The sequence below is a fragment of the Manacus vitellinus genome, unplaced genomic scaffold (genome assembly GCF_001715985.3).
Source record: "Manacus vitellinus isolate BGI_N305 unplaced genomic scaffold, ASM171598v3 scaffold_54_pilon, whole genome shotgun sequence".
NCBI classification, from domain to species: Eukaryota; Metazoa; Chordata; class Aves; order Passeriformes; family Pipridae; genus Manacus; species Manacus vitellinus.
The window spans coordinates 946,877-961,694 of NW_021940645.1; the positions used below are offsets into that span (position 1 = coordinate 946,877).

The 14,818-nt window shown below is 41.5% G+C and overlaps 1 protein-coding gene across 1 annotated transcript; it reads left to right on the forward strand.

Annotated features, from left to right (window-relative positions):
* Window positions 1-3,841: 3,841 nt before the first annotated feature.
* Window positions 3,842-12,783, forward strand: PRXL2A (peroxiredoxin like 2A). The gene is made up of 6 exons (XM_018081603.2): window positions 3,842-3,970; window positions 6,691-6,870; window positions 7,228-7,319; window positions 10,951-11,091; window positions 12,012-12,176; window positions 12,302-12,783. Exons 1-6 carry the CDS (start codon window positions 3,961-3,963, stop codon window positions 12,398-12,400), a joined length of 687 nt encoding a protein of 228 aa, XP_017937092.1. The 5' UTR covers window positions 3,842-3,960; the 3' UTR covers window positions 12,401-12,783.
* Window positions 12,784-14,818: the final 2,035 nt, after the last annotated feature.

A 14,818-nucleotide genomic window follows, 5' to 3' on the forward strand; every position in this document is an offset into this window, starting at 1 on the left:
TTGTTGGAATGTAGACTCTGTAGTACCATCAGAGGGGTTACATTCATTCTCCTGAGCTGCTTTTGTGTTACTGACCAGACCGTTCTGTCATTGCTACTTTTTTTTTTTTTTTTTTTTTTTTTTTTAACTGCCACATTAACAGGTGACCTCCAGACAGAGTCCCAAGGTATTGTGGACGAGTACCCTGAATTTCTGGCTGGAGTGGTGCCTAATGACCACAAGCATCTCAAGAGCATGTTTGTTCAAGGATGTTGTGACATGTTACTGGCTGGCTTATCTGAACAAGTATATTCTTGAATGCAATATATATGTAAACGTTTCAAGTGCCCCATTAATCAGATTACTTGAATGATAAACTCACTGCATTCTTGGACTCGAGTCGTTAGGGCTTTTTTTTTTTTTTCCCCCCTCCTCCTTGCGTATTTAAGCACTGTATCCCATAATGTATTTCGTTCCTTTATTTGCTTAGCCAGAAGCTGAAAAAACCCCAGCGAGGGGACAATGGGTTCCGGGAAGGAACGGGAGGCTTTTATCCGCTCCAGCCGCTAGCGCGGGGAAATAAACCCTGCGGCTCCGAGCCGGCGGGGCGCTTCAGCGGGGCAGGAGTGCGCTCAACGGGCCGCAGGGAGCGGAGCAGCCGGGGAGCACAGGCCGCCGGGGCTTCGCGCCACGCGCACGGGCGGTCCGCGGCGCGAGCCAGACGAGCGGCGGCGCCTGTGAGTGCGGGGCTGCCGGCGTGAGGAGCCGGGGCCGGAGGCGCACCCACCGCCACCAGCCGGGGAGCACGGGGAGACGCACACGGCCGCTGCTCCAAGTCACAACACGGCTGTCCCTGGTCGGCGGCTGTCCCTGTCGCGGGCTGTCCCCGCGGCTGCTCGCCCCGCCCCGGCCCGCCGTGTGCGGTCCAGCCGCGGGTGCGCCGCCGCGGTAGGCGGCGGCACGATTGCGGCGTGCTGCTGAGCGGAGAGGGTCGGGCCGGGCCGGGCCGGGCCCTCCTTTGGTCCGCGGCTCTGGCCATAGGAGCTCTGCGGCCCCCCCGCGGTGTTGAGCTCTGAAAGGGCTCAAAGGCTTATGCCTGCCCTTGAGGTTTGACGTTTTGAAAGATCCCTGCTTGCTCGGGTAACTTAACCCGTGTGTAGGGTAGGCACAGTAAAGTTGCTGAAGGACGAAGAGACTGCTTCGTTTCTCGTGTTTTTCCCGATGCGTTGGTTGGGTCTTGGGTGCAATTGCGTGACTCCAGAAATCCGCTGAACGCACCTTCGGGCTGCTCCAAGTACCAGCTTAGAGCCCTCCAAACCTTTTCCTCTAGAACCACAGGGACAGTGTGCCCCATCGGAGCTGGGTCATAGCAGGAGATGGGCAAGGGAAACGAGCTTGCGGGGGAAATTGTTCTCTGCTGGATGTGTGGCAACGTGTTACTGTCTCACTTATGCACAGAGCCCCCCTGCCCTATGGGGTGGAGTTGAAATGTGTGTCCATTTTCTTGCATTTTTGCTTTTAGAAACAAATAATTTTGCCGTTACGAATTATGTAGTGTGAGGAACATGAAAGTTAAAATACAAGTAAGGCCTAAGAACCTAAAAAAATGGGAAAATAATTTTTAATTCAAGCTTGAATCTGCAGCAGTTGGAATTCTTGAATCTGCTAGGTTGGAACAGGAGGGATCACTTGCTGCCTAGTATCTGCTATGTTTTCAGTGAATGCTGATTTGCATTATAAGTGGGTCTGTTAGTATTCCCCTTGTTCCCTCACCTCTGCAGACTGACAGAGTGCAACTTTCCTGCTCTGGATCACCATCAGACCAAGCAGTGAGTTTAGCCTGTATTATCTTCTGGTAAAGTACTTGCAGTTCTGTGCTCCAGGTACTGTCTCTTATCTCCATGGTATCTCCATTTGCTGATTTGATCAGAGATCTCCCTACCCAGTGTCTAGCTGCTGTTCCCTCTGAATATGCCAGGAGAGTTGAAAGATTTCCAAAGTGGCGTGCCAGAGCTCTTTGCTCTCCCTTGCTCAAAAAAAAACGGTTTGTTGAGATGTTGGGTTTCTTAAAAACAGTCTGAGAACGGGGGAGATAATTTGGTCTAGCAACTAACTTGATTTCAAAGGAAGGAGTATGGTTTCCTTGCTTGACACAGCAACTTTCTCTTCACCTAGAGCCAAGAGCAGTGTTGTATACAATTCAGTAATGAACCCTCTGCAGACCAGGAAGAAACCTAGAGAGATGACTGTTACTCTTGACACAAGGGATGGTTTGTTAGGCCTTTACAATGGCAAAAAGAAAAGAAAAAAAAATACCTCGTTTCATGAAAATTACTTACATTTGTGCCATTCACAGAAACGTTAGGAGGCTTCTCTGCCCATTGATTTTGGCATTTAAAGGACAATTCTGGTTAGAAGGGACCTCCTAAGCTTCTCCAGTCGGATCTCCCCTTAAAGCAAGGCTAAGTTTGAAGGTCTGTCAGGATGCTGTATTGTGTAATCCTTAATGGTATTTAAAAGCTCATGAAATCTTGATGAGCATGTTACTGGGTTATTGTGAATTGTAAATTTTCTTTATAGGAGTCAGTTACAAAAATATTTGCAATCATGACTCATTTATGGGGGGGAATGTCTCATAAAAAAATCAGCTCAACTTGTTTGGGATACACAAGTTCTGACAGAGCTCTGAAACATTTTTAGGCTTGATATAGAATGTCTTGAGGAAGTTGGGAGTGGGAGAGAAGGAAAAGACAAGCAGTGGTCAAAGCCATTTTAGGCTAGAGAGTATTTGCTAGTGTGATCCAACTTGTGAGAGTGCCCACTGAGTGTTTCCACTTTTATTCCATTTTCTTTTCAGGAAAAGTATGTAAGCAAATCTGTTTGCTACCCTGAGTTATACTGACAACTTGAAAACATAGGCTTTCTTTCTTTTTTTTTGTTTTGTTTTGGACACAGCTGCAATGGGTCTTGTTTACAGTGCTAAAATAAATGTTTAAGGATAGCTATCCTCTGAATGACTATTTTTTCTCTGATTGTGGGTGGGAGGGATATGAGACATCTCGAAAGCCATTTTTTTACTGGTCTTGAAAAAAGTGAAGACCGTCAACTGGCACTTAAAACAGGATTAAGACTAAGCTTGTTTAAATTCTGGTTACCTGAGTACTGACAGACCATAAAATAACTCACTGTTATTTTGGAGATCTCTTGTGGTCACCACAAAAACACACAAAAAAGATGTTTTTCCTTTTTATTTTGTCCTCTAGTCTCTAAAGAAAAGCGCTTGTTGTTTTCTAGAAGTTCTAGCAAGGTTGAGAGCTTGCAGATCTGATAGTTCCAGAGAAAATGATAGTTTTTTTAGCAAAGGGATGTTGCCACTGAAGCAGGAAACTGACCATAGAAATGCTGGGTTAATTCACTGGTACAGCCTCTACAGTGATTTTTTTTTCCTAACATTGCACAATGTGATGGCTTTTTAATTGTTTCCGGAGTTGTTTGTTTTGTTTTGGTATATAGTGGCATATGTGAAAGGGTTAGATGTAGAATAGTCTGAAACCTAAAGAAAATATGACTTGTAAAAATGCACAGTTCTACAGAAGAGCATGGTTTAGCATGCAGATCTTAAAGTTTTGTGTTCCCAGCTTCAGAAAAGCTTTCGATAATTCCCGTTCCCTGTACCTCCCCACCCCATAAAAAGGGTTCTGTTAAAAAAAACAAAAACATAAAAGGTTGAATGATTAAGATACCTTTAAAACAGTCTTGCCCTGGATTGGACAGCTGCTCTTTTGTAAGCACTGCAGGGTGACTGGGGCAGGGATTGCTCAAGGACTGGAGAGCCCGGGCCTGGCCTCAAGGCAAGGGCTCCAGAGCTGGACTCCTGCCTAGTCCTGCCCTCTCGCCACCCGTGGCAGTGCAGTTTGCCTTCTCTCCTGCCTGTGCACACATTCGGGGTTGCTGCTGGTGGCTGATGCTCCTACAGGCTGCATGGGTTCTGGTGAGTGCCTGCACCTCTGGGTTACAGGCGTTCGGGATGCTCTGTTGTGTCTTCTCACGGATTAGGGTTCATGGGATGCTTTGTTGTGTCTTCTTATTGCTGATTGTCCTCTGGTGTTTAAAAACTCACAGGGCTCAGTCACAAGGCAGTTGTGTTTGTATTTTAAGGTGGGCTGTGAAGTACTTTTGAGCTTCAGATTTTCTTAATAAACAGCAGCTACACAGAAATGAAGCTGCTAGTTGAAGCTGCTCAGCTGTTTTCCAGTGAACCTCTTGGGGTTCAATGACATGATCCATCAGGGCTCAGCCTGTCTTGCTAGCAAATGTTTAATAACCTGCCTGTGCTTCCCATGCATATTTTTCAGAGTGGCTCATTATGGTGTTTGCTTAGCAGAGGAAGAATTTTGGTATCACTGTGTAGAGCTGCATCTTCCTTTCCCCTATTTATATAAATAGCAAAAAAATTCATGTATTCGAATAGAGGTATTTTTTGTCACTGTATGGAGACCAGAGAGTCCAACTAAAGTAAAGAGGTGTGTTGACTAAGATCAATGATCTCCTCTATCAACAGCTGCTGAGTGGAAGATGGCTTTTAGCAATGCTAATAATGCTGACATTAAGAATAATAATGCTAATAAAAATGAAAAGCTTTGTGAAAACTACTTATTAATCAGTTACCACAAATTTGGCAACATTTTTGTACACAAATTATGTGCACAAGGTATTAATAATTATGTTTTACCCCACATCCTCACTCCCTTCCTTGTAACTAAGAATTTAAGAGGAAAACAGTTCTTGACCCGACAAGATTGAAGTTGAGTAATCAGACTCTGGGAGAGAGCAGGGCTGTAGCCTTTTGGGTATGCCACAGAGGTTTTGAGTTTTAATGCAAGGATATTGCTGGATTACGTATATTTGGAGTTACATTTTGGTCATTCCAGAGGCTGGTGTCAGGATGTCTCTGATAGGTGTCAGAGGCAGATAGCAAAAAATTTTCATTACAGCATGACTTCATGTTTGACAAAACTACGCAAAAAAAGCAGATATGGTCAAGGAAGTTTTCCCTTGAGTAGAAGTAAGTGGTGAAATAGGGTAGAATCCGTTCTCTTATCTGCATTATGTTTGTGTAAACTGGCCTTGTTCCCTGCTCAGGCTCATGGATTACTCACATTTCTAGATACCATGATACTGTCTTCTGTGGAACCAAGTATGCTATTAAAAGAACAATGTGATCTTTTTTTTCTTTTTCCCAGATGTTTTCTAGCTATTTCTGCAAACAGGCAGTTAGTTGTATTTGTTTGTCAGTAGTATTGTGGAGCTAGTTTTAGGGATGGAAAGGGGTTTTCTCACAGAAAATTCTGGGCACAAAAATGAGGAGCTACTCCTAATTCTTACTTTCTGAATTTTAGCAACAGCTAGCTGTGGGGATAAAGATAATGTGTATGTCTGGTTTATTGCAAATCACAGCTCCAAAGAATAATATTTTCTTATATTTGTTGGAGTGAGAACTTCTCCCATACAAACGTATATACTGACAGTGACATTTACCAAAATATTCTATCAGGAAATAGGGTTTTGCAAATGGCTGTGAAAAAAAATTGATTCTCCATGTTCTGTAATGCTGCAGCTGGGTGACAGCAAATGTTGTGATGTAAGTGTACAGTGATTTCTTATACTGCCAGACCTCCAATGACTTTTGTACCAGTTGTTGCTCAGAGCAGGATCTTGAGTTTTGTCCATGAGACTGGGCTAAGTGTGATTTCCAGCATCCTCATTAACTGGTACTGCCTCACTGGAAGGGGGCTGTCAGCCCTTTCCAGGCTTGTGAAACATGTGCAGTGGTCAAGATTGGGCTGGGGGGGATTTGTGGATGGAAGGTGGTTAAATAAAATTGCCACCTAAGTAGGGTCACCAGTAACCACGAGCAGTGTTTGTGCTCTCAGATGTTTTCATGCATGTGTAATGGTTCCCATTGCAGTGTTATCAGTTCTAACTGATGGGTGTGAGTTTAAGTTGTTTGCTTCTGATGCACTTTCTGCTTTAGCAAGAGTGGAAATTAGTTATCATATAGAAGGAAGGTGCTGTCCCAGGCATGTTTGTAATGTTGGATCACTGTGTGTAATAAAATGGTTGCAAGTCTACATATTTCTGTCTGCAGGCATGAGTTCTGATTTTGGCTTGGTGCCTGCTTTGGTTCTAGTGGGGAATTGTAAGGACTGTGGAAGGTTACCAATTATGTTGAACCAGATATAGCAGGTTTAGATTTAGTTTTTTCCAAGTCTTCTGTAGTATATTTGTAAAGTTCACTGGTTAATATCAATTAGCATGTGTGTAAAACATTTAATCTACAGATGCTTCTCTTTCTGAAAGAAACCACTGTCTTGCTGTAATAATTTAAGTTACTGACTAACACAGAGGTCATCTTGTTAGAGGCACTTTATTACACATAATCACTTCAATCATCTTTCTACTCATTGCATCTGAACACTTCAATAAAAGGTAAGAATATCTTCCAATAGCTAGTTTTGGTGTGGGTCAGGCACAGAACTGGAATGTAATCTAGGTCTTTTAAAACCCAGTTCAGCATATTAATAAATATACAGATCATCTCCAAACTAAAAATATCCATGTGAGCTTTTAGTTGTTGTTTCAGGCCAATTCCTCCTTCTGTGGCATTATTGATGTCTAGTGTTAAACCAGCTTTCTTCTTTCTCTTTCCAGAAATGTCCTTCCTGCCTGACTTTGGGATCTTCACCATGGGCATGTGGTCTGTTGGCCTTGGAGCCATTGGTGCAGCTGTGACAGGGATTGTCCTTGCTAACACTGACTTGTTTTTGTCCAAACCAGAAAAGGCGACATTGGAGTTTTTAGAGGAGATAGAGCTAAAAACTTTGGGATCAGGTAAGATTCTGGATGTTTCAGCCCACATTCTTCAATAATTGGACTTTTAAAAGAACCTTTGTAAGGCCAGGGTTAGAAGCAGTTTTCTTAGTCTTTCCTGGTTATAACATGTAGTTGGGTGTTCTTGATATCCAGTAGTTCTGGTGAGGGAAAACCAACCAAAACTGTTATTTGTGGATGAAAAAAGACACAATAAAGCAGTAATAGCCTCTTATGCATATAGTTTTTTTTTTTCTGATAGAACTGTATTTGAATGTGGAATTCTGTGCAGTGCTTTGTGTTGGTCCTTAAAGCATTAATCATTATAAACAGGAATGGCTGATATTAATGTTGATGCTGTTTCTCCTGTACAAACAGAGCAAAGGACATTCAAAGCACGTGAACTGTGGCAGAAGAATGGTGCAGTGATCATGGCTGTGCGAAGACCTGGATGATTTTTGTGCAGAGAGGTACTTGCTGGGTTTGGGGATTAATTAGGAAGAGTTAAGGTATACTTGAATAGATCCTCTTAGATCCCCTTTAAATAAAGGATAGGGATGAATAGGGCAGTCATCAAATACATCTAAAATATCTCAAGGGTCTTGTTTCCTAGTTCAAACTGGTCACCAGCTAACAGCATACTTAGTTTCCTTTGCAGCCTGTTTGTATAACCCAGGTCCTGAATATTTTCCTTCTGAAGGTGATGGTTACATGACTTTTACATCTGCCAGGGACCCGGCCCACGGTAATTAGAAAGGGAGATGGCACAAAATCCAATTGGTAATGAGTCTTATGAGCTAGTTGTATTCCAGATGTCCAAAATAAATCTCTCTGAGCCAGGTAGTCTCTGGTCAAAAGCAGCCCAAGACTGGATTGGCAGAAAGCCATCAGATAACACTCATCAGCAAAAAAAAAAAAATAAAGAGATGTGCATAAAGGGAGGCCCTTACTGTTCTGGATGTGAGGCAGGAAGGTAAGGAGTCTGAAGATAAGTAGTGACTGTTCTATAACAAGGTGGATTGGGAAACGACATTTGATCCTTAAGTTGACATTAGGCTCCTTGGGTGGAGCTCCTCTGAAGGAGACACTTAAAATATGATTTGAATGTACCAGGTACCTGGGAACAGCCATAATTTGCAGCTTGGCCATTTTTCTCATAGCTATGGGGAAAAATAGCTATTATGTTGTTACTAACTATAACATGGAGTAATTAATATCGTAACCACTTCATTAAGGCATCTGCTCCCATCAGTAGTAACTGCTTAAGTACGTGTAGAATTCATGCAAGGTTAAAGATTAAAGCTCTCTGTACAGGTGTAGTGTAGGCAGGAGTAGAATGCACTTATGTGCCTGACTGGGACTTTCACATACAGTCAGACAGGAATCCTGGAGTGATGTTTTTATTATTATTATTAATGCAAACTTCCTAAGTAGAAATAAAGATCCCCCCCAAAAAAAAAATTGTGGGTTTTTTTTTTTCTTTCAGGAAAAAATTTAGGACAAAGAAATTTAATTTTGTAATTCTGATTTTTTGGTTTAAAATGTCACATTTTTAACAGAGGTACTCACACTGCTGATCAGCTCATTAGGGCAAAGAGTTTTGTATTTTAACCATGAAACCATTTGAAAAAGCTTCTAAACTTAAGTTATTTTTGATTTTTGTATACTCAAAGCGTTTTGTGAGTTGCCTCTTGCCTCTGTCCTAAGTTCAGTTGCTGTTTTTTGGGTCCATTAATGTTCTTCCATAGCATGAAAGCTTTGGAAAGCTTCTTTCTCCACTATCACTGTGTCTGAGCTACTGAAGTGATTCAATGTGGGTCAACTGCCATATCTGTTAATCTGTAGGCAGTAGGTCTTGGATACCCTTAGTTTCCACTATCTTACACCTTGGAAAGGATGCTGAACTTTGTCTTTCTTGACAGCACCAAGAAGGAATACATACTTCCCTTGGCTTGGTGGTGGTGTTGAAAAGCAGTCATTTTACCTCACAGATCACTGTCCTAAGATCAGTGGTGAGGACATGCTTCCATGCTCCCCACTGCAAAGGGTGTCACAAATCCTACTGGAATGATGCCTTGGGATCCTTGAGAACTGAGGCGTGTAAATCTAAGAAATGTGGAGTCTTTTGTCTTTATCATCTGCATCCTAAATCATCAGATTCCTTTTTTTGTTATTGTGGACAATCTTTAATGGCACTGCACTGTGCATCTCATAGTCTGGATCCAGCTATGTAGTGATCTGGTCCTCCTGTTGTTGTAAAAGTGCCATGGGCTTATTAAATAATGTAGATATTAACTCAAGCACTCTAAAGCAGCAGCTGATCCAAAGCCATAGCTGATCTGTCAGAGGGACTGGCTGAAATGGGAATTGTTCTTTTGCTTTGTGCCTGCCTTGGTGGAGAGAGGAAGTATTCTGCTAGGATGTGCTTGTCCACATTTAAGAAAAACAAGAGAACAGTTTCACAGACTAGGTGAAATAGTCACAGCCATACAGATATTATGTAATATAATTTGCCCACAAAAATAGACTTCCTTGATTTCTCTTGTTGTATCATTTTAAAATAGCAGTAAAGAAAACCAAATTTGGTCTAGTCCCAAGATGCTGCTTGAAGTCTAACCTCTTGTGAATTTTAAAACTTAACTGTGCTTTTACATTGCATCATTCCCGATCTTTCCTCTTCCAAAAGCCAAGCAAGGAGACGTAAAATAAACTCCACCAAACTGTTGAGGTGTCTTTCTCCATAAGGCTCATCAAGGTTTGATGGTATTGCTGTCTCTCCAGACACTGATTTCTGGCTTTACAGGGCACCCCACTGCACTAGCCTGGAACTTCACTTCTCAGACATGTTAGGATGCAATACAAATTATTTTTTGGGTTGTTGTGTTGGTTGTGAGAGTTTCGATCTATATAAAACGTCCCAGATAAAATTGTTATTAACCCCCTTTTAGGAAGATCCTAAGGCATTTTTGTGAGGGAAAACAGAAAGTTCCCAGATCTTTAAAAACAGAGAAGAGGTAAAAGGATAAGCTAGATCCTTTAACTCCCACTGCTCACTACTCAGTGTTTGCTTGTAATGTTGATTCATACTTTTTCATTTCCTCTGAAGAGGCAGAGTAGTGAACTGGAAAGCTGCCCTTACCCTTTCACTTACTGATGTCTTTCTTTAATGTGTTTTCTCCTCTCTGTTCACCCCTGTCTGTCTGCTGCTTGGTACTCAGTAAATTCTAGATGGTCCTGCAAGCCCTTCAGTTTAGGCATTTCAGTTAGGTGGCTGAAAGTTTTCATTTAAACTGTGTCCATTTTTTAAAGTGTGGAGGGTTTTTTTGTGGGAATTTTATCCAGTAAAAAGGACCTTTCTCCATTGGAGATGAGAAGAAATATATTTTCAGTGCACACTCTAATTTGTTCAAAACATCAGGGATCTTTGTACAAACTGTGGGAACTGGGATTCCTTCAGCAGAACAAAAACCCCAGCAGATGAGTGGTGACACCTTACACTCTTACACATCAGAAAAAGCACTGTTGCTTCTGGGATACTGAAGGTCTATGAAGAAATTCCCTGATTAGTTTTACTGGGGAATTTAGGAGGGAGAGCGCATCTTCACTCCATTACTTATTTTGGACTTATAAAGCCTGCTCCTCCACAGAACCCTCAAAATACTTTGCAGAAGGACTGATAATAATGGATTTTAACTTGGAAAAAAGCACTGGAATTTCTGGCCTGAAAAAGTTAACTGATGTGCAAGCAGTATCTTTTTACTATTCTTAAATACTTCAAAAGATAGTTGAAGCCCTGGTACAGGCAAGGTATATCTGCAGCTTAGAGTTAAAAATATGTTTTCTTCAGGATTTTTAATATTTTATCCAGTAAATGGTCAAAAAAATCTCCTTCCCCTGTGCTTAACAAAGAAAATTTTAGTAAATCTGGTGAAGAGCTGCCTAGGAGTACAGCTAGCTTAAATGTCTGATTTACAGGTGTGTTTCTGGTTTGCACCTCAAGCTAGGATTTACATATGTTACTGATGGTCTTGAAATTCAAGGTGAAGCTTTCCAACTTCCATTTACTGACTGAAATGTTTGATGTTTTTTTCCTTTCCTTAGGAGGCCTCTGAGCTCTCCTCTCTGCAACCTCAGCTGTCCAAGCTGGGTGTCCCTCTCTATGCTGTTGTGAAAGAGAAGATAGGGACTGAAGTGGAGGATTTTCAGCATTATTTCAAAGGAGAAATCTTTCTGGATGAAAAGGTACAGTAAAGTTTGTGTTCTCCTTTTGTTTAAAAACAAGCCTATGAATGCCCTCTTCAATGAGCTTGTATAAATAGTATAGGTAAAATGTGGACTGAATGAAAAAGGACTTAGTAGCATTGTGGTTTAAGAAGTTAATTAGCTTTGCTTTTCTATATATATATATACATCCTGCTCAGCTTACAAACTGCTGGGTTGCTATGCCCTGATAATAAGCTGTTGTAGGATTATTCCACCCCTTTAACAGGTAAACAATATGGCCTGTTAATATTTATTCCATTCTTCCAATGGCTGTGTTACCTGCTGATGTTAATGATGTATGAGTCAAGGTTTGAAGGTGACAGATATAATTAATTCATGATGTACAGGCCAAATTGCAGTGATATAGCTTGTCCCAGTACACTGGTACATGCTGTATTGCCAGTCCCATGTCCTACAAAACCACAGCCCTACTTTCTCCCAAACCCAGAAGACACATTTAAAAATCATTTGGCTTCTGAAGAAAAAACAATATGTAATATTCAAAATCAACTAGAAGATACCTTTATTTTCCTTCCCCACTCTGCTTGTGTGAAAGAATCAGGCTGAATTTTAAAAAAAAACAACCCAACCAACCAAACAATAAATATGCTTATCACAAAGCACCCTTGTTGTCAGTAATAGGGATTTAGGTGTACATGGGCCTTAAATACCTGTGGATGAGCTTAAAATCCACATGAACAGTGGCAATGCCACTGGTTGGTGGAGGTAAGTAGTCAGGTAGCACGTTAAAGAGGTTCTTTCAGGTGCTATTTTTTTAGCTATGCCTGGTTAGCTTTTGAACTTTTCTTGGATACAGGGTTCACTGGTTTCCTGAATTTTATTTTGGAGGAAAAGTCTTTTGCACTTTGTGTGCTGAGATATCCTCTGTTTCCCTGCAGAAAGGCTTTTATGGTCCACGCAGACGAAAGATGATGATGTCAGGCTTCTTTCGTATCGGAGTCTGGCAAAATTTCTTCCGTGCTTGGAGAAGTGGATATAGTGGTAACCTGGAAGGAGAAGGATTCACCTTGGGAGGAGTATATGTGATTGGGGCAGGAAGACAGGTACTGTAGGCTTTTATGCCTCCTGTGAGACCAAAAGTTTGTTTTCTGGAATTGTTCAGTTGCTGGGCAGTTGATCTCCCATGAGGAGACCAGTGTATGAATTTCCCTCTTGTGTTTTTGACTAGGGTGTGTTACTGGAGCATCGTGAGAAGGAATTTGGAGACAAAGTCAGCCTTCCATCTGTCCTTGAAGCTGTTGAGAAGATAAAACCACAGGCTTCATAAGTGGAAAAACAGTTGCACATGTTTCTGATTACAGCTTGAAACGTAGACTGCATCCGTTTCTTGAATGTGCAGTTTAATTGCTTAACTATTTGGTGTTCAATGCACTGGAAAGGTTCTCTATTCAAACATAGAAACTAATGAAAATCGTCTTGGATTGTTTTTTGTTCCTTTGCAGCCTTCCAGGTGGTCAGGATTTCAACTGCTCCTTTGTATCTGACTGTATTAATGAAAGGCTGGGTCTAAAATCTGACCTAGCCTAGATGTTTTCAGTCAGAGACAGTTGGTTGAAAACCTGTCTACCTAGGGGAGCAAAACTCTGCTAAGGCTGGAGTAAAGGAGTACCAGCTGAAGTTGAAGGATAATAAATCTTTATGTAAATGAAATGCCTTTGCTTTTTGCTTTTTTATTAACATGTAAACACATCCGAGTTTCTAGAAGACTAAATCCTCTCAGTCTAAATAATTCTGAGATTTTGCAAGACATGCCACTACGTTTGCACATGAAGTTTCTTGTTAGTTAACTACTGGCTCTAGGTCTTCCAGCTCTGTGTGATTGCCTTCAAGGAAGATAATTGTGGCATGAGGGCAAGTTACTTTCAGTGTTTAGGATTCTTAAAAAAAACCAGAACAATATCAGAGAGAAGATTAGGTTAGAGTTTCTACCCTGACTTGAATTTTGCGGTGGAATGGCTGGGCTGGTACTCATGAGAAGAGATGTAGAGTTGCACAATATGATCCCTGACAGCCAGTACCATCCATAGCCAAATACATGTGCCCAGACTGTAGTATGAACAGAGCAGCATGACAAGTGCTGATATTTCAAAGTCTAAGCAAAATGTTAACATTGCACTTAGATAGGATTAAGTGTTGCATATTCTTCATTAGCTGGTGTAAATAAAAGTTTAGGCAACTTTGGTTAAATGTGTGGGCTGGAACATACTAAGCTATTGAAAGAATTAATGGGAAGGTTTCTTTTGTCCTGACAGCAGATCAGTCTGAACTGTAATTTTGCTTTCCTCTGATTTTAAAATTAATGAAAACTTCATGTGTCATTGGTACTGAGGGCAGGGATACTTTGCATCTCTGAGACTCGTAATATGCCTGTTTTTGCTCTGTGTACCAATGCAGGTTGGGTGCAAAAAACAGTTGCTGTACATGATGCTGACTATATAGAAAACTAGATGCCAATCCTCTAAAATTTCACAAACCCTGAGGTGTGGCCTTGGTCTGTGTTAGTCAGTTATGCAGGCTTAATTGCATCATTATGGATGAAATCCTGACTTCTTTTTTTTTTTTAATATTTATGTCCGGGCAGAACTGATGTTAACAAAAAAATATTTATATGCTCTTCAGAGTCTGTTCTTCACAGTTCCCTGAAACTGCTAGTAGTGAGAATTTTGAGTCATTCATATGTTTCATTTGGAAACTAAATAGAAATTGGACTTGTACGCTACTATCGATCAACTGAAATTTGTGTTGTGGGGCATGGAGGAAGGTACAGGAGCTCAGAGAGTAGAGCAGCAAATTCTGTAGCCAATTGACTACATGATATGGACTTCTTATAAAGGCTCTCCTTGGAGTCATGGACAAGTGCAGAGAACCATATATAGTCTCTGTCCATGTTCAGAACTGCCCAGGTAAGTATGCCCATAAATGGTGTTGGATTCTCAAAGACATAAAATGCCTGACTGGAAATGGGCTCCTCTGAGTGGCACCCACAGCAGCCAGGCAGCTGCCCAGAGTTGGCTCCATGAAATAAAGAATTGTGCCTGGGGGATTCTTGCCCTGGGTTTTGCTGCTGAAAGGCAGTACTGGTATCAGGCATGCTTGCCTGACACAAGGCCCTAAAAAGTTCAAAGCACTGTGTAAGTGTCCACTTGTCTGCAGTAGGTGTGTGGTTACTGGGGAGTGCAAGTGGTGGTAGGAAACACAAAAGAGATGCTAAAAGAAATGGGTGTTTCTTGCAGTTGCAACATGCTACTAGTAACAAATATCTTAAAATAGGAAAATTCTGCATTGTGGCTCCTGTAGAGTTCTGAGTTTTCTTTCTCGGGGGAACTAGAAAGCCTTGCCATTTGCAGAGAATGTATCCTTCACAAAGAATGACAGAGAAAGTACTGATCTTAGACCTGGATTTTGGGCCTTGTTTCAAGGGCTTTTTATGCATTTCACATAAACATGAAATGTGAAAGGCATAAACAGTCCTTGGAGAATGGAATGGAGGCCAGATAAATTCCAAGAAATTGGAGATAAAGTGCCTTTAGAACCTGCTAAAACTGGAGAGCACCTACTTACAATTTTGTGCACATGCAGCTGAATCCACCCACTCTATCAGAGCTGGCCACCCATTCTTACAGTCAGACTGCAGGAAGTCCTGGATGATGGCAAGGATGCCACGGGGTTGCAACCTTGCTCTTAG